The 19,000-nt window shown below is 40.9% G+C and overlaps 1 protein-coding gene across 6 annotated transcripts in view; it reads left to right on the forward strand.

Moving 5' to 3' along the window:
* Positions 1–19,000, forward strand: part of Tdp1 (tyrosyl-DNA phosphodiesterase 1) — a 79,209-nt gene that overhangs the window by 22,834 nt on the left and 37,375 nt on the right. For all 6 annotated transcript variants that reach the window (XM_015494696.2, XM_048799170.1, XM_048799169.1 and 3 more), the window contains 6 exons: positions 571–738; positions 1,187–1,265; positions 4,448–4,633; positions 5,263–5,311; positions 7,288–7,354; positions 8,664–8,771. In XM_015494696.2, the coding sequence (XP_015350182.1) occupies positions 571–738; positions 1,187–1,265; positions 4,448–4,633; positions 5,263–5,311; positions 7,288–7,354; positions 8,664–8,771 (657 nt within the window). The remainder of the gene's footprint in view (positions 1–570; positions 739–1,186; positions 1,266–4,447; positions 4,634–5,262; positions 5,312–7,287; positions 7,355–8,663; positions 8,772–19,000) is intronic.

The following is a 19,000-nucleotide window of genomic DNA, read 5'->3' on the forward strand; positions in this document are numbered from 1 at the left end:
CATATTCATTACAAAAATGAGTGTTTATTGAAAATAGATTTGCACATACATTTTTGTATAGACAACTTTTGATTCTTATTTCCCATTTGGCTAAAGGGCTATGTTGATGTGTCCATGATATGGACTTCTTGCTGGGATTACCACAGATGGTGACTTTCTGTAACCATTAGGAGTAGAACTCTGAACTATTGTCATCAAGTCTTAGAAAGCAACACAGAGGTATACCCCAGTCAGAAGGGAAATTGGAAGGCATGGTCAGGGCATAAGAGGGAGTCAGAAGAATGTGGGCTGGGAGAAGTGCATAGAGGCCAGGTCTTAGTGGGTCTTAATTAAGTTCATGCCAGGGCATTCACATCTGGCTATGATGGTAAGCCATGGAGTGGTGTGATCAGATTTGTTTCATATTCTCTAAGAGTCATTCCACTTGCTATGTGAAGATAGCGTGAGAATTCACCTCTTCCTTAGGGTGAATTGTGAAACCAGTATAGAGTTATCACTGTGATCACTTGTGCTCCTGACTGGTAAGGCTTGTTTTATCTATTTGTTTGTTTGTTTATTTTTCCATTTCAGAATATGGTTGAGCCCCCTATACCCACGAATTGGCCAGCAAACCCACAGATCTGGAGAATCAATAACGCATTTTAAAGCTGATCTCATCAGTTACTTGAAGGCTTACAATGCCCCTCCTCTTCAAGAGTGGATTAACACCATCCAGGAGCACGATCTCTCTGAAACAAAGTAAGGGTCCTCTTACCTATTTGGGGTGCTTCTACTATGTTCATGCCTTGCAAGTCACTCAAATCTGGAGCTCAGGGGCCTCAGAAAGGGGTGGAGTGGTGTCAGGCTGTGCTGCGTGATGTGATGCAGGAAGAGGGCAGGCTCCCTCACCCTGCACCCCGGGGCTCTGAGACATTGGCGAGGCAGTGCAGTTTGTCAAGCTTTCTCCTGGGCGCACTTCAAATTAGTCAGTTTTTTGCCCAGTGCTCTGTACATGGTAAGTACCAACATTATCTGGTTTGTTTCAAAATAAGTTTTAAGCATCAGTTACTACTGTTAAGAGGCAGCACAAGAAAATGGGTTGGCTTCTAGAACATTGCATAATTGCAGTCGTTTTCATGGTTCTGTGATCTCTAGGTAGCAAGGTATATCTCTGTTCTGTAACTTGCATTTTTTTTTTTTTTTTAAGTGTTTACCTTATTGGTTCAACCCCCGGACGCTTTCAAGGAAGTCAGAAGGATAACTGGGGACATTTTAGGCTTAGGAAGGTAATAGAACTTTTACTGTTTTTAAAACTTCAATGTATTTTCTTTCATATATAAATGGTGTATTTTGATGGCAGCTTCACAATATTTCCAGAACAATTTTGGGAGAGTAGCAGGCACTCAATACATTGTCTAATTTTAGTTTTCAGTAATTACCTTTAATTTAATCTTTATGCCTCTTTTATAGATGTCAGTTGTTCTAAATGGCACCAGCATATGGACTTTTTCTTAGTTTTTACACATCTTACAGGAAAGACAGAGGCTTCCCATTTATACAACTATTATAACTTTTGATTGTTCAGCATATCAAGGATTTTTAACATGCAGGTTTAACAAAAATAGCAATGTTGAGGAAGGGCTATAACTTAGCTATAATGTATTTCATTTACCAAATCTGTGCCCTTAAGGAGACTATGAATAAAAAATGTCATTTGCTGCTGGTGTGAATAGGAACAAAGAAAAGTCTTTAACAGGATGAAACAACAAGCAAGTTGAAGATTCATTTTTTTTTTTTTTTTAGCTTTCTTTAATAACCTTAATCAGTTCCCTAAAGTGGCTTTCTTAAAAGCCTCATCTCTTATTCTATAAATTATACCTAGCCCTAAAATCCCTTATCCAAATACTTGGCACCAGAAGGGTTTGGGCTTTGAGATTATTTTTAGATTTTGGAATATTTGCATGAGATATTTGGGGGATAGGACCCAAGTCTAAACACAAAGTTCATTTGTTTCATATATACCTTATATGCATAGCCTAAAGTTAATCTTTTTTTTTTTTTGATTTTTATTTTTTTTTTAATTTTATATTGTGGGTTGTTCAAAACATTACAAATTTCTTGACATATCATATTCGACACTTTGATTCAAGTGGGTTATGAACTCCCACCTTCACCCCATACACAGATTGCAGAATCACATCAGTTACACATCCATTGATTTACAAATTGCCATACTAGTGTCTGTTGTGCTCCGCTGCCTTTCCCATCCTCCACCCTCCCCCCTCCCCACCTCTCATCCCTGTTAAATGTTAATCTTCTTCTCCTGCTCTTCGTCCCTACTCTGATCTTAGTTACTCTCCTTATATCAAAGAAGACATTTGGCATTTGTTTTTTAGGGATTGGCTAGCTTCACTTAGCATAATCTGCTCTAATGCCATCCATTTCCCTGCAAATTCTATGATTTTGTCATTTTTTAATGCAGAGTAATACTCCATTGTGTATAAATGCCACATTTTTTTTATCCATTCGTCTATTGAAGGGCATCTAGGTTGGTTCCACAGTCTTGCTATTGTGAATTGTGCTGCTATGAACATCGATGTAGCAGTGTCCCTGTAGCATGCTCTTTTTAGGTCTTTAGGGAATAGACCGAGAAGGGGAATAGCTGGGTCAAATGGTGGCTCCATTCCCAGCTTTCCAAGAAATCTCCATACTGCTTTCCAAATTGGCTGCACCAATTTGCAGTCCCACCAGCAATGTACAAGTGTACCCTTTTCCCCACATCCTCGCCAGCACTTGTTGTTGTTTGACTTCATAATGGCTGCCAATCTTACTGGAGTGAGATGGTATCTTAGGGTGGTTTTGATTTGCATTTCTCTGACTGCTAGAGATGGTGAGCATTTTTTCATGTACTTGTTGATTGATTGTATGTCCTCCTCTGAGAAGTGTCTGTTCAGGTCCTTGGCCCATTTGTTGATTGGGTTGTTTGTTATCTTATTGTCTAATTTTTTGAGTTCTTTGTATACTCTGGATATTAGGGCTCTATCTGAAGTGTGAGGAGTAAAGATTTGTTCCCAGGATGTAGGCTCCCTATTTACCTCTCTTATTGTTTCTTTTGCTGAGAAAAAACTTTTTAGTTTGAGTAAGTCCCATTTGTTGATTCTAGTTAATCTTATACAGTATTTTTAGTTTATTTTTCCTGAAATGAGACTAGAGCTTAAAGTAAGCAAGATCTGAAAGTCAGCATCTTTATGGCTTGACCTAGGCAGATAGTTGAGTCCACTGGCTCTGGGCACACCTGTAGGGGGGAGAAACCCCCACCTGGGTTCAAATCCTAACCTATTACATACAAACCAGGTGACCTTGACTTGTTCTTCAACCTGCCTGTCTTGTCACCTATATAATGGCCATAGCAATGGCACTTCCCTCTTGGAATTAGGCAAGGATTAATGGCATAGTGAGTGTGAAACAGGGCCAGGCCACATGTAGGTACCCTTTAAGGACGTGTAGGTGTGCGTTAATGGTTTAGACAGGCTAGGTGAGAGCATTTATCATGTGTGACCACAGTCACAGAAAGTTGAATAGCATCTGAATTTTCAGACCACTTTTCCCACAAGGTAGCTCATGGTGCATCACAGCTCTCTCCAGGGAAGGCAGGCAGGTGACTGGTGCTTGTTTGCTGAAGTGTGTGTGTCAGAGCACAGGCTTGTTCAGGTCATTGGGGGGAGCCCTAAGTAGAAACTGGGTCTTATAGTTGGTGCAGTTCTGTTTCCTATTTCATGTTGCCACAAGGTGGAAGTTGAAAACTTGGGTCTTTGTGTTGTTTGTAAATATTGGTGTCCAAGCTATATTAAGGAAAATAACACATATAAAATTAAACAAAACTTCGGTCAGATTGAGCTCTACTCGGGCAACAACTGTGGCTTTTTTTCCTTGCATTCTCCAGGCTCCAGGTAGACACTTGGTACATGTTGAGTGGATGAAATTTCCAAATATTTTCCGAATTATTTCTACTACTTTGCATTAGTATCAAAGCAGAAAACTCAGATCACTCTGTGGTGCCGAAGGTGGTATTATCTATATGTAAATATATTCTTTTTCATTTTTATATCATCACAGGTACCTGGAGCCTGAGTATTAAATGGGAATGTTAAGCTCCTTTCATGTGAAAGAAGCCAAAATGTGTAATTGTCTTGTGTGTCTTGTTTGGGTGTGTTAGACAATTAGGATTTCAAGGCAAAAATCTAATTTCATGTGTAGGTTCGTGGTGTATCTTGACATTTCTACTAAAATGGGTCTTTTTAAAATTCTTTAAACCTGGTTTACTTTTATCAAAATCAAAGAATTTTGGAAAGGGAAACTTCATGACCCCGGTAATTAGGCATTCCAAGGGCAGAAATCCATGTTTTTAGTGTAGGGCATTTCTGTTAATGTTATTTGAGTGACTCGCATTCATTTTATTCTGTCATAGCTTCTGAGAGAACACACCTCGTCAATCCCAAAAGCCGAGTGCTGGCCTATAGTGGGTCAGTTTTCCAGCATTGGCTCACTGGGGGCTGATGAATCCAAATGGCTGTGTTCTGAGTTTAAAGAGAGCTTGCTGGGCCCCGGGCAGGACAGTAAAATTCCAGGAAAAAGCACCATTCCTCTTCATTTGGTGAGTTCTCCTCCTCCTTGAGTTAAATTGTTTCTCTTCTCCAGTCTAGGAGAAAAAGTCAGTCCTCCTCTTAATACAGAGATGCTTTTTATTCTGGGATTTTGGGGTAGAAAGAGCAGTACATTTGCATTATTACTGGTAATCGAGTGGCCCCAGTATCTGCCAGTGCTGGGCATTTGCTGGTTTGTTCAGGAGCCCGTTTCAGTCGCAGTCTAGCCTGCAATTTTTCCATTCTTTCAGGTTATCACAAAAAGGAAAAAATATTTGGTATGATATTACTAGCAGAATTATAGGGTCTGTGAATTATTCAGAGACCTGCAAATTAATGATTAGTTTTACATTCAAGTCAACAATAATTTGGCATTTCAGAAGAAAAAATATTCAAATCAGAGTTTAATGTTTTTCATCAAATATTTATGCTTCCTGTATGTTAGTTACTAGTGCAGGTTTTGTTTTGTTTTTTCAGTAAGGTGAAACCTTTTTTCAAGTTTAAAGCAGTATTTTCTAAATTTTTGAACTAAGTATTTTTAATTAAGATTTTCATTTTCTTTAGAACTGGTCATCATTCCTTTTTATCAGCATGGTACATGCCAAGTTTTATTGTTTTTCTCTTTTTTGCTTGTGTTTAGATCTATCCTTCTGTGGAAAATGTTCGGACCAGCTTAGAAGGATACCCTGGTAATTCTTGGGGAAGTTCTTGGGGTAATTCTTTGTTGTGGGTTTTCTGTATATTCCATCAATAAGAATTTTTACCAGAATTAGTTAGAAATTTGCTAGCAACTATTGGTTAGAAACATGGAGATGGTTTTCTCTTAACTGGAGAAGGATCATGAAGATAGGTAATGTTGAGCTCTGCTATGTTCCAGCTCTGCAGTGTTCCAAAGATGGTACTGCCAAACTGAGCAATGGAGGAATTATTTAATGCTCACTGTGTGCACTTGCTTTTCTCCTCATTTTTACCAATAAGGTGACCAGCAGTTGGGTGGTCCAGATAAGACTCAGCTTCCTCTAGAGCATATCTCACATTCCTTTACGTCCTCTCTCCACAACCTCTCTGCCCTGTCTTAATATTACCTTAGGTGTAACTTGGTTCTATATGTCTGTTCTTTCAAGGACTTTCTCTGCAAATACCTTGTATTATCTTGTGAACGTATACCAACCTGCTGTCTTGTTTCCCTTAAACTAATACTGGGTGCTAAACTTTTACGTGGAATTCACAGCATCCTAACAGTGCAATCGAGAGATATTAACTAAAACCCAGAGAGAACAAGCCTCTGGTAAAAGCAGAGTCTGGCTGGCATTCACTAATGGCTAAAAGCTGAATGCATAGAATTAAGACTAATTCAGTCCACTTATTGCTTATCAAACTAGATGTAGCTTTGCCAGAAAAATCTCTATTAAAAGTTCAGCATGTATTAGCCTGTTCTTTGCTTTTTAATGGCAAAACTAAAATTATTTTACTGTGACTCTGGGACATGGTGGTAGTTTTTCTTTTGTCATCTTTCTGTGCCTCTAATAGGCTAGATCTATTCATAGTCACTTTTAACGGGGAAGAGCATGGTATTTTCAATTTTATAATATTTTATAAGTTGTTCTAAAACAGAATATGATTTTAGTTATTTGCAGTAGGAGCCTGGACAAATCTTATGGGATGTCATAGTTGTTTAAAACCCTCTCTGGAGCTGGGGTTGTGGCTCAATGGTAGAATGCTTGCCTAGCATGTGTGAGTTACTGGGCTCGATTCTCAGCACCACATATAAAAAAATAAAATGAAGTCCATTGACAACTAAAAATTTATTTTTTTAAAAAACCCTCTGGAAGTAGCTTATTTTTGAGAAGTCCAACATGCATTCAGAAAATCACTGATGAACCTAAGTTTTCTTCCTTTCAAAGATGAACAAAAATTGGTTTCTAATTGTGTTTCCACTTGCAATTGTGTCTTTATTCTCTTTTCAAGAATAAGACTTTTGGGATCCCTTTTTTTAACCCAAACTAGTTATTGAATGTTTTAATTTATTTTCCAGTTCTTCTATTCTTTAAGAATCTGTTCAGTTAGTACAAAGCCTGTTTGAAAATAGCCATGCATAAAGGCAGAGTAAACAGGCACATATGTTGTCATCAGAGGCTACCTCTTCAAGTGTCCTGGTCTTGGGCAGAAGCAACTGATGTCTGACCTGATAAAGACAGTGGCATGAGTCAGGATTCTTTCCATGTCTTTTCTAACACTTCAGATCTGTTATTCACTTGACACCACTGAGTGATTAATGCCTTTTTCTTTTCAGATTGTAAACATTTACTGTTTAAATGTTTTTTATTACTAAGAAAGGAAACCCCATAAGACAGTGTACCTAAGGCAAGTATAGACATTTTCTTTCACAGAATTATTCCATAATATGAAATAATGGAAGCAGTTGTTTTTTATATACCTTCTCACTGTTTATTATAGATTTTCTTCTTTTTTATTTTTTTATTAGTTGTTGATGGACATTTATTTATTTTTATGTGGTGCAGAGAATCAAACCCAGTGCTTCATATATGCTAGGCAAGTGCTATAACACTGAGCCACAACCCCAGCCCAATATAGATTTTCTTAATGGGGAAGCTTCACAGTATATTTCATGACATTTATTTGTTTAATTTTTCTCTTTGAAAAGCTGGAGGTTCTCTTCCCTATAGCATCCAGACAGCTGAAAAACAGAATTGGCTACATTCCTACTTCCAGTAAGTGATTGGTTCAGAGTGCTGCTATTACTTCTTTAGAAATAAGAAAGCTATTTATGTCAGTCTATGTTTTAAAAAAGAATCTTATATAATGTAGCTATATTTTTTCATCTACATATGTTAGTGATAGAAATAATTTAAAATAGGGTCTTAAAATTTTTTGGAATAGGTTTTTAATACCAAAGAGTAAAATTTATCTCTGTGAGGTTTCTATTTTAAATATTGGTATGCAAAGAAAAAGATAAATAAAAGATCATGTTGGGTAGTTTATGATTTTTATAAGCAGTACTTTAGTTCACTTTTCCAAAATATAAAATGTAATTATTCTTCCTGTGCCATCAAATTATGTGTGGCCAAGCTTGCTGAGGCCAAAACCCTGTGCCACTGTTGCCTGGGATATAGAACAGTATTTGATGTGTCACGGGAGTTCAGTCAGTAGTTGATGAGTGGAAAGGGAAAGATATGCCCTTGTCCTCCTGTGGCTATAGCACTTGCTCACCTGCATGTTCTAAACCTGTCCATTCCACACTTGCTTCAATGGGGATTTATCGTTGGACAGTCAGAAATGAAGGCAGGTTTACATTTCAGCAGCTTTCAGCTGAGATTCAGGATGTCATCTCGGAACCTTTTTTAGTACTTTTCTGGAGAGATTGTCCTTACAGAAGACATTTCTGTGTGTTGAGCTCCTTTCAGTATCAGATTACTAAATTCATTTTGAGTGAAGAAAGCAGTGGACCCGCCTAGTCCTGATTCTTGGAGACCACCTGTTACCTTGAAGGAACATCCTCTCCTACTCATAGTAAGAATCGTTGCTTCATGAGAAGGGCCATTTATTCCCGTGGAAAATTAGTTTCCCTTGCTTTTCATACATTTTGACAGACTTCGTTTTGCCCACTTTGTGTTTTTCATTCGACAGTCTTTTATGAAGTTCTGGTTTAGTAGTGCACAAGGGGACTGTGACTCCTGCCGTTAGATTGTGGTCCAGCCAGGGAACATGCACACGTGCATCAGAAACACAGCAGAGGTGACATACATGCATGGGTGTATATGTGTGTGTTCATCGCAAAAAAAAAAAAAAAAAAAAAAAAGATGGAAGATGGTAAATTTTCCTTTTCTACATACCTTCTTTTTAAAATGAGCATACATCAGACTTTTATCTGAATAGAATTTAATAAACTATCACAAGTTACAGAACTGTATACTTGGTATTTTCAGATTATAGGATTTTACTTTTCATGCAGTTTCCTAATGTTAGAATTATGATGATTTGTATTATTTCTAACCAGTGATTTGTGTCTCCTGTCACTAGCACGTGGTCAGCCGACACATCTGGCCGTAGCAATGCCATGCCGCATATTAAGACATACATGAGGCCCTCTCCAGACTTCAGTAGAATTGCTTGGTTCCTTGTCACAAGGTAAATGCCATTCTATTCTTGCTGGGAAGAATTTTTACAATGTGTTTGTAATGCCTGCTCTGAATATTGAAGGGATTTCTAAAAAATGATCGATGAATTGATCATCATTAGTTCTCAGCCTGTTGGATCACATGAATCTTATTTAAAGGAGGCCCATGACTAATCCCTTGTAGAGTATGTGATCATGGCCTGATTGTTTGTAATTCTAGATGCTTATAAAATTTGCATAAACTTTATCTTTACTTCTGTTCTTTTTTTATTGGTGCATTATGTTTATACATAATGGTGGGATTTGTTGTTATATATTCACACATGCACATAATGAAGCAGTAATATTTGGCCAATATCACTCCCCTGCCTTGACCCCTCCCTCTCGTTCTCCCACTCCCTGGTCCCTTAACTCTATTCTACTGATATTCCTTTGATTTTCATGAGATTTTCCTTCCTCCACCTTACTTTTCCTTTTTCCTCTCTAGTTTCCACATATAAGAAAAGATATATGACCCTTGACCTTCTGAATTTGGCCTATTTCACTTAATATAATGGTCTCTATTTCCATTTTTCTACAGATGACATAATTTCACTTCTTTATGACTGAATGAAACTATTGTGTATATATACCACTTCTTCTTTATTCATTCATCTATTGTTGGACACCTAGCCTGGTTTTATAGTTTGGTTATTGTGAATTGTACTGCTACAAACATAGAAATCCATGTATCACTATAGTAAGATGATTTTCATTTTTAAGGATAAATACCAAGGAATGGTATAGCTGGGTCATATGGTGGTTCCATGCCTAGTCTTTTGAAGAATCTCCATAATAATTTCTGTAGTGGTTGTACTAATTCACAATCCTATCAGCAGTGTAAACATGTGAACAAACTTTTAAACAAAAGCGTCACTGAGAAACAAAACTAGTTTGCTAGTTTATGGAAATTGGTAACAATTTCTAATGACCCAGAGAGCATGGTTGATTTAGGTCCCATGCAAGAGAAGCCTTCCTGAAGGCATTTGAAGCATCATAGCATAATGGAAAAACTTAATTTTATTGAGTACTAAAAATAAGTACTCAAGATGCTGCAGTCATTTAGTAGCTCTGTGAACTTGGCAAATTTATTTAATCTGAGTCTGTTTTCTAGTCTTTAAAAAGGGGGAATTGATGGCTGCCTTTGGGTTACTGTGAAGTTAATGAGATGCTAGAGCTCAGTGCCCAGAATGTGACAGGCCCTCTGTCAATGGCAGCTGTGGATTATGTGAGTTTAATCCCCCACATCTGTGATAGTGACAGGTGGGCAGGGGAATTGGGACACTTTTCTGTGGATCTTTAAAAACAGAAACTTTGCTTCTAAAGAGAGAGGTTTCCTGGATGTGAAGACCTACACTATCTGTTCCCTAGGTAGGGAACAATAGGAGGTGCCAGGGAAGCCAAGGCATAGGGTACATGTGGCTACCCTTTGGTCAAGAGATGTCAGCCCTGGTTGTACTGAAGAATGCAAGGGGTTTGTTAACCCTGCCACCCAATTTTACTTCAAATAAGAACAGTTGGTCAAGTTATTACACATATTCTGAAATTAATGTACGAGAAATTCTTAATGACACCTAACCTTCCATAAAGTTAACCAACAAAAACATGAGGGACCTGGATATTCTAAGAAACCACATTTCATTGTCAGCTCATCTATTTGTAATTGTCCTTTAAACCAAGTCTCTAAGTTGCAAGTTAAAAGAAAACTGGCTTTTGATACTGGTTCTGCCATATGGTCTATATGTGGCCGTCACCAACTGTATACTCTTGGTGATAAACTAATAGAACTAGGTGAAGTAATCTGCCCACTACGAATTATAAAATGCTGATTGGAAACAGTTTTCCAAGTAGTAGATCGTCATACACCCCATGACTCTGTTGTTTTATGTTTAGTACCTTAAATGATGTGATATTTTCCTTCATTCATGTGACAGAATTTTCTAAAAGTTTGGGTCATGGGGCATAGCCCATTATATTACTGAGGCTCTTACTGAAATTAGGCTGCTTGCATTAATATTGAATTTGAAGACTGCACTTCGAACTTTGGCTAAAATCCTCTTACTTATTAACTTAGCTACCTTCATCAAAGTGCAGTATGAGCAATATAGAGAAATACCAAATATTTGTTAGAAACTGATCTTGTTGAGCATCCTTATTTTTCTGGTTGGGAATACTGGAGCTCAGAGAGGTTAGATTAAATTAAACATATAGGAGTGACTAGAAGTGGTCTTCTTCTTCTTCTCCTTCTCCTCCTCCTCTTCTTTCCTCTCCTCCTCCATCTTCTTCCCCTCCCTCTCCTCCATCCTCTTCTTCCTCTCCCTTTTCTTTTCCTCCTTCCTATGCCTCTCCTCCTCCTTCTTTCTCTTCTCTTTCTCTCTGCACCCCCTGCCTTTTTTTTTTTTTTTTTTGCTATTGGATAGAGTTTATTCAAGATGTAAATGGATATCTCTGTGTTCTATGTAAGAGTTCTCACTGTTGGTCTCTGAGGTTTGCTAAAGATGGAAATCCTAATGCTATGATCCTAAGGATAGGGAAGAGAGGCTATTTGGAAGTCCAGTTGTAAGATGAAAATGGAAAGGATGGATCTAGGAAAAGTAGGGATGATTACTCTTAGGCTTCTGTATTATTCAGGATTCTCCAGAGAAACAGAAACATACATAGCCTGTTGGATTTATTTTAAGGAATTGGCTCATGTTATTGTGGAGGCTGGCAAATACAAAATCCATAGGGCGAGCTGGAAGCTTAGAGGTATTGTAAGACTTGATATAGCAATCTTGAATCTCTTTCTACTGTATTGGAAAAGTTGAACTTAATGTCTGTTTGGAGGTTGATTCTCCTCAACATGGAATAAAGAGGTAGATGCACTTCGCAGAAATTTCATTTGTTTAATTGATCCTGTTTCAAGGACATTAATGGAAATTGAGATTAAAGTAGCCATATGAAAAATCCTTATCCATAGGCAAAGTTTTAGTATTCTGGTTCAGTGGCAGTTTGTCCTTGGCCCTGGGGACACAAAGATCGAGGAGGCATGTTGTGACAGTGTACCCTTGTTGTTTGACTATGTGAGGACCATGGTGGAAGCACCATTAGAGATCATTCCTGGTTGAGGAGGAGGCCATCAGTGAGAGCTATTTCAAGTGGGCCTGGAAGGGGGCCTCAGAAGAGGCCAGGAGGACTGGCTAGGAATCCAGGCAGGGACAGAATCCACAGAGATGGGAAAGGACAGGAGGCTTTTAGGGAACACCTGAGTGATTCAATGAAGCTGGATAAAAGAAAAAGTTCAGATAGTTTTAGAATTGGTTTTCCAAAACCAGGGTCCTGTGCATTCTTACAGTTAAGGCACAAAGCATCTACTGTCGATTTATCACTTAATAATTATCTGTCTTATACTGTGTGAACACCTGCTTTAATATTGACTGGCTCTTACTAAATTAATTATAACTATTTGAAGTTGACCAAGCACCCTTCTGAAATGCCGATTTTCCTCATTATTCTATGTTCAGAATCCCCTACGTACCAGACTCTAAAATCCAGATGATCAGTTTGGCCTTTGGGCCCTAGCCACACCGTTTCCACCTTTACTATCCAGTAATTTCCAGCATGAACTTCCAGAGCAGCCAGGCCGCCCCTTGACCCCAGAATCATCCCAACAGGAGCCTGTGTAGTTCCCTCTCCTGTCCCCGTCATTGTTTCTCTGCCTCTTCAGTTTCATTGTTTCTCTGCCCATCTTCCAAGGCATGCTCTGCTCTCCTTTCTTCCTGGAGGCTCTGCCAACATTGCTGGCCTCTCCTTCTCCAGGTCCCTAGGGTGCTTTTAGCCCTTCACAAGCCCGGGAAGGCATCGCCTCTGCCTCCTCCTGCCTGTGATCTCAGAGAGCAGGCGCAGCGGAGCTTTGGTGTTGTGAGACAGCACCGGGTGAGGTGACTGCGTCACCATCAAGCAGCATCTTGCCTTGAACAATTTTTCACCCTCTCTGAGCCTCAGACTCCTCATCTACACAGAAGCTGTGAGAGCAAGAGAGGCCAAGCCTGGTTACTTGACCCTGGGCTTGTGAAAGTTCAATGTGATAAACTCACTGATGAAGAAGAATAGGGAAAGAACCTTAGGACAAGTGACCAGGTTACTAGTGATAATCTGGTACGACCACTCCATGTTGACTTCTCAGCCCACACATTGCTGCTTCCAACAAGTTCCTCTCTTCCAGGCAGAACTGTCACGTGAATGTGTCCCCAAAGGTTCATTTGTTAGAGATTTAATCCCAATGTCATAGCTTTGAGAGGCAGGACCTTTAAGAGGTGACTAGGCCACCCTCCTGAATGGATTAATGCCATTATTGCAGGAGTGGATAGTTGTCATGGGAGTGGGTTTCTAATGGAGGATGAGCTCGGGCCACTTCCTTCCTCTTCCACTCTCTCCCCCTCCCCCCTCAGACCCCTGCTCTCAGCACAAGGTGTACTAAGGCCTGTCTCTGCTGTGCGCTGCGCTGCTCACTGCAGAGCTCAGCCCAAGCTGCGCCTCTGCACCTCTCCCCTCTTCTTCCCACAAGAGCTAATTCTGTTTTCATAAAAGCCCAGGTTACCACACACAGTCACCAAGGACTGTCCAGTTCCCTCGTCATGACGATGCCTTTGCTGCTGCGTCTCAGGCTCACCCTCACAGAGTCCTGCCCTCACAGGCTCCTCCAGCCTCCACCAGCCAATAATGAGCTCATTGGATGAGGGATCAAGTCGTCCTCTTATTACTTCTTCATAGTCAACATGGATTTCTTGAATGCTGGTGACATAATGGGCAGAGAATACATGGGTGATAAAACAGTCTGCATTTCTTCAAGAAATCTAACTAGCTCTGGATACAGGTTCTATAAGAGATGCTGTGAATCAAAATTTAATGGGACAGGCCCCTGTTGCCCTAAGGGTGCCAGTACAGTCCTACAAAGCTCAAGACACCGTATATTCTCACTGCACCATATTTGAGGAATGAAAGATGCGCACAGTGAGATTCACTCCACAGCAGATGGTCAGGTGCCCTCCCTGTATGGGCACTGTCTACAGCACTGAAGCCGAGGGCAAGGAACCCACTCTACCAGGGCTTTGGCTTCAGGCAGAGCAAGGAAGGGTGCAAACAGCATACACACCAATGTGAAAACTCCAGGTTAGGACAGAACCAGGTGGGCAGTGTGTTGCAGCATATCTGTAGGGGTCAGAGAAGATGGCCTCAGGAGCTGATGTTTAGGCTGAGGCTGAGTGACAAGAAGGAACCAGCCCTGCACAGCAAAAACACCTGGGCATAAGGACCAGCTGGGAAAGCCCTGGTTGGTGAGTGTGGAGTTTGGGATACCCCTTGTGCAGGTTTGCTGATGCCAGCTAGGTCACAGAGGGCTTAAAGTGGAGTGATATCATCTGATTAATGTCCTGAAAGCTAGGTCAACCTGTTAGATGGAGAGTAGATCTTGGCGGGGAAAATTCTGGACACATCCAGGCCCATTGGGAAGCCTGAACATATTCGTGTTCCCGGAGAAGAGCTGGTGGATGGAGGCTGTGTTAGGAGGTTGTGTTGGTGGGGTGGGGAGGGGGTTTACAATCTGCATGGTTTAGCCTCTTGCCATTTGTGAATCATGGAGCCTCACCAAGCTCATTTCCTTAAATATGAAAGCAGGATATGAAAGCACACCAGGACTTACTGAGGGTTTGAGATCAGTTCTCCAGAGCACTTAGCTCCAGGCAGAGGTCAATGTTCAAAAATTGGCACTTGTCCTTACTTAAGGCACACTCTTAACTATAAGGAAATGGTACTTAGAATAAATCAAGTATCTCATCATAATCTCATAAAGTAGCACCTGCCCTAACAATGGTAGGGTAGTAACACTTCACGGTGGCCCCTCAACCTTCAAATTCACACAGTGGCAACAAGAATCATGGTAACTTCAGAAACCCTTGTCACACCCTTGAGCCAGTCCCCTGGTTCTTTTCAGACCCTCAGTCACCTGGGAGAGCTCCATCAAAATATCAGGCCCTTGCCATGCTTAGGGGGAAAATGCCATTTCTGCTTTGCAGAATATAAAGAAAGGAGCCATCAACACACAGCAGCCCGATGCACATGATTCTGATGCTTCACCTGTGTGCCCTCCTTGAGCATCGGGAGGTACTGTGAGGTCACATCCTTTCCTCAGTCAAGGAATAAGGCTGCAAATTGGGGCAGCTCCACTGTTACTTAGCACATGTAGTGCCCACAGCCCAGGAATAGAGGATCAAACAGGAGCTTCCTGCCCCACTGGAACCGCTTTGAATGAGAGATTTAGCAACACGTCAGTCACCTGTGTTAGTTGACTGTCAGCAGTCGCAGTGCTTCCCTACCTGTTATGCACAGGTAGACTCACCTGGTGAAGGCTTAACTTTCAGTCTCCTAGTCGTCACCTTGAGCCTGGCTTCCTCAGAGACTCCCAGCTTCCTGAGCCCAGGGGATTCCACGACACCCTGGACTTTCTGCATCCTCAGGGTTCCTTCCCCTGCCTGGTGGCTGCTTGTGTAACTATCTGGCTTCCCTCTGGACTGAGGCCACACCCGAGTCTGTCTTGTTAGCGCATTCCAGCACCTGGCAGAGCGCCTGGCACGTAGGAGGCACTGGGTACAAATTTGTTAACGAGGAGGCTAATGAAGGCTGGGCTGAGGTGGGAACTGAGAAAATGCTGCATAGACATTGTGTGCAATGGAATAGGAGTGAGGCCTCAAACAATTCCTAAGCTGAGGGTGTGGCTGGCAGACAGCTGGGGTTGGTCGTGGACACCAGTATAGATGTCAGGAAATGGAACTGGTTTCAGGAGGATGGTGGTGAATTTAATTGCTGGCCTGGGCATATGGCAGAGTAGTAGAACACTTGCCTAGTGTCTATAAGGCTCTGGATTTGGTCTCCAGCACCAAAAAAAAAAAAAAAAAGTGTGATTACAGGTTTTTTTGTTTGTTTGTTTTTTGGTTTTTTGTTTGCTTTTGTTTTTTGGTATTTTCAGTTGTAGATGGACATGATACCTTTAGTGTTTTTTTTCTTTATTTTTTATGTGGTGCTGAGGATTGAACCTAGTGCCTCCCACATGCTAGGCAGGCGCTCTGCCACTGAACCCCAGCCCTAGCCCACAGATTAATTTATTTTAAAGTGCAGTTGTTGGTTGGAGATGTACTCAAAGGTCTGTTGTGTATGTAGTAGATTTTGGAGTTCTTCCCAGTGCTTACACAGCCTTCGTGACTTTCCTGGAAGATAGTAAAGTTGTTGATTCCTGGGCATCAAGCAACATTCAGGAAATACATAACAAGTAGGCTTTTCACATTTACCCATGAATTGAAACCAAGTTGTTCACCCTGGGTTGAGAAGGCAACTTACTACCACTAAAAGATCTTCCTTCTACCAAAAAAAAAATTTTGTTGTTAAACATTATTTAAGTTATACATTCTATTTAACCATTTATTCAAAATACATCTGTTGAGCTCCTACTATGTACCACATGTTTCCAGAAGCTGGGAATAAAATAATAAAACACAATGCTTGGCCTGATTCTGGTGGTGGGAATTACACAAAAATAAACCAAATTTATTTACTTATGTCAAGTAGTGATAAGTTCTATAGATAAAAACAAAGCAGAAAGATAATTTAGATGTACAGTCCTTTATTCAAATTCCCCGGGACCAGATGTCTTTCAATCTTTGGAGTTTAGGAAGTTAGCGTGGTATGCAGCATTACTGGTGCTGTCTGCACTAGGACTTCATGGTAAACATTCCAGAAACAGCCTTATGCTGTTTTTGCTACCTAATGAATTAAGATCAAATTTTGCTGTCAAATGAAATGAATCTTAACAGATGACTTCAAAGTCATTTTAAGTTGCCTTTAAATGTTCAGAGCCAACACCAGAGTTGTCACTATCATTAAAAAGCATAGAAGAGCTAACCAGGGTACCCAGAAGCCCAGGTCCCCAGCTCCAGCACCCATACCCTCAAGCACCGTGGAGTGTAGTGAGGATCGTGGTAGGGCATGGGGCTGAATGCCGCAGTCTGGCTGGGCACAATCAGGAGCCACTTGTCAAAAGAAACTAACTTTATTTTTAGAACCACACACGCCAAACAAAACAGCCTCTCAGGAAAAACCCTCAGAGCCTCAACTGCCACCACCGGCTTTCCACAAGCCTCTCTCTCCCACACAAGCTTCTCCCCACCTCCCACAATCCTCCTGCTCTTGAGGCCGATTGGCTGGGTCACGTGGGCGGAGCCAAAAAAGTCCCCCAATGAGCAGCTCCGTGGTCTGAAAGGGCAGGGAAACAGCCCAATGAGCATCACCGCAGAGGAGCCAATCAGCTAGATGTTGCTGGGGCCGAGGAGCCAATCAGCTAGATGTTGCTGGGGCCGCTGTGAGCCAATCATCAGCCGGCAGCTGGAAGTTTGCTGGGGCCCCTTCGGCTGTGGCTCTCAGCAGGGCTGCATTAAATAGGAGAGTCAGGGAAGGCCTCACTGAAGTGGAGGCCTCAAAGAAGAGACAGCACCATGAGAGTAGCCAGACTGCTGAGGGAAGAGGTCAGACGCTGGCATTTGCTTTGAGAAACAGCAGAATGAGTGCTGGCCAGTGAGTGGGGCAGGAGAGGTGACTTCAGAGCCTTCACTGGTGGCCAGGCTTCACCTGCTTTGGGGCCAAGTTGCCACTGGCTTCTCCTAGGGTTCCTGAGGCTTTATTAGTTGGGGGTCTATGGAGAACACTGATTGGAATAATTGAGTTCTTTTTAAAGTACTTGTTAGTGAGACATTCTAGAATAAGGTAGGGTTTTAATATAGTCAGTTTATCTTTTACTCAATTAGTGTTTCTCTCAACAGGGCAGTGCTGGCGTTTTGTTCAAAGTAATTCTTGGTTGTGCAAGATTGTCTCATGTATTCTAGTGTGTTTAATAACCACCTGGCCCCTACAAACTAAACATACCACGTCCGGGTGGAAGTAAAAAAAAAAAAAATAGCCTCATCTACCTCTAAACATCTCTAGATTGTTTGCCCCGATGGATAATATTGGCATCTTCGAGGATAAGTGCAGAACTTTTAGGCAACTGACTTTCGCAGACTGCTGTCTTTCACATAATGTGCCTGCCTACTTCTAGTCCAAATGAAGCGAGAGGCCTAGCAAAGCTAACAGAGTGGCAGGCAGATTATATTTTAAGAATTGGGTTTTAGTCAAAGCTAAACTAAATAATCAAAAACCATGTAAGTTTAACTTATTTTCTAACTTTTCTACTTCGATTTGTGTTACCAATCCATGTTTAATGTTCTTGTTTGGGATGAATAACTTCTTTCAAACAAAATTAAAACAAATTATCCAGCACGGGTGTGTAATAAACAAAACAGATAAGCAATATGAATTTTGACTTTTAACATAATAAATATACTTTTCTAAATCTAAAGAAGTGTTGTCCCTCAAGATCACCTTTTAAGACACTAGGAATCCAACCAGAAATACTGCCATTACTTAAATTGTTTGGACTAGAATCTCCTTCAAAGTGAATTTATATGACATGTTAATGAATAGGTGTCATTTCTTTGATTTTGGCCTTGGATTCTTTTTTGTTGTTGTTGTTGCTGCTTTGTAGTAAGTGACCACAGACTAAGGGGCTTCAAATGATGCTGTGCTTTCTGTGGGTCAAGAGCCTAGTCAGCTGGTCCCCTTAGGATCTCACCAGGCTGAAATCAGAATGTCGACCAGGTCGGAGCTCATCCATGCTTGCTGGTTATTGGCAGAATTCAGTTGCATGTAGCTGGAAGGCTGAGGTTCCTGCTTTCTCATTGACTATCAACAGGCTGTCCCAGCGAGGAAGCTGCCCACAGAGCCACTCAGCATTGCTGTTTGCATCTTGAAAACCAGCAAGAGAATCAGGAAGGACACTGGCCCACCCAGGATTACTTCCATTTTGATTAGCTTAAAGTCACCTGATGGTTAATCTAACAGTGCACATGAAATCTCATTCTAATAACAAATCTTGCTTACACTCAAGGAACAGGGTGATAGAGGGCTGGGGCCCTATAGGGAGCTTGGGGACCATCTTCCAATGCTTCCACCCATAGGCCTTATTTGGTGTTCATAACCCAGATTGATTCAGCCTCTTGTTCTCCCAACTTTGCCTTGAAATAATTTCTTATTGTTTCCAGAATGGAGGTTTATTTTCCATTGATAAGTAAAACTAGCC

This window comes from Marmota marmota, unplaced genomic scaffold (genome assembly GCF_001458135.2).
Source record: "Marmota marmota marmota unplaced genomic scaffold, marMar, whole genome shotgun sequence".
NCBI classification, from domain to species: domain Eukaryota; kingdom Metazoa; phylum Chordata; class Mammalia; order Rodentia; family Sciuridae; genus Marmota; species Marmota marmota.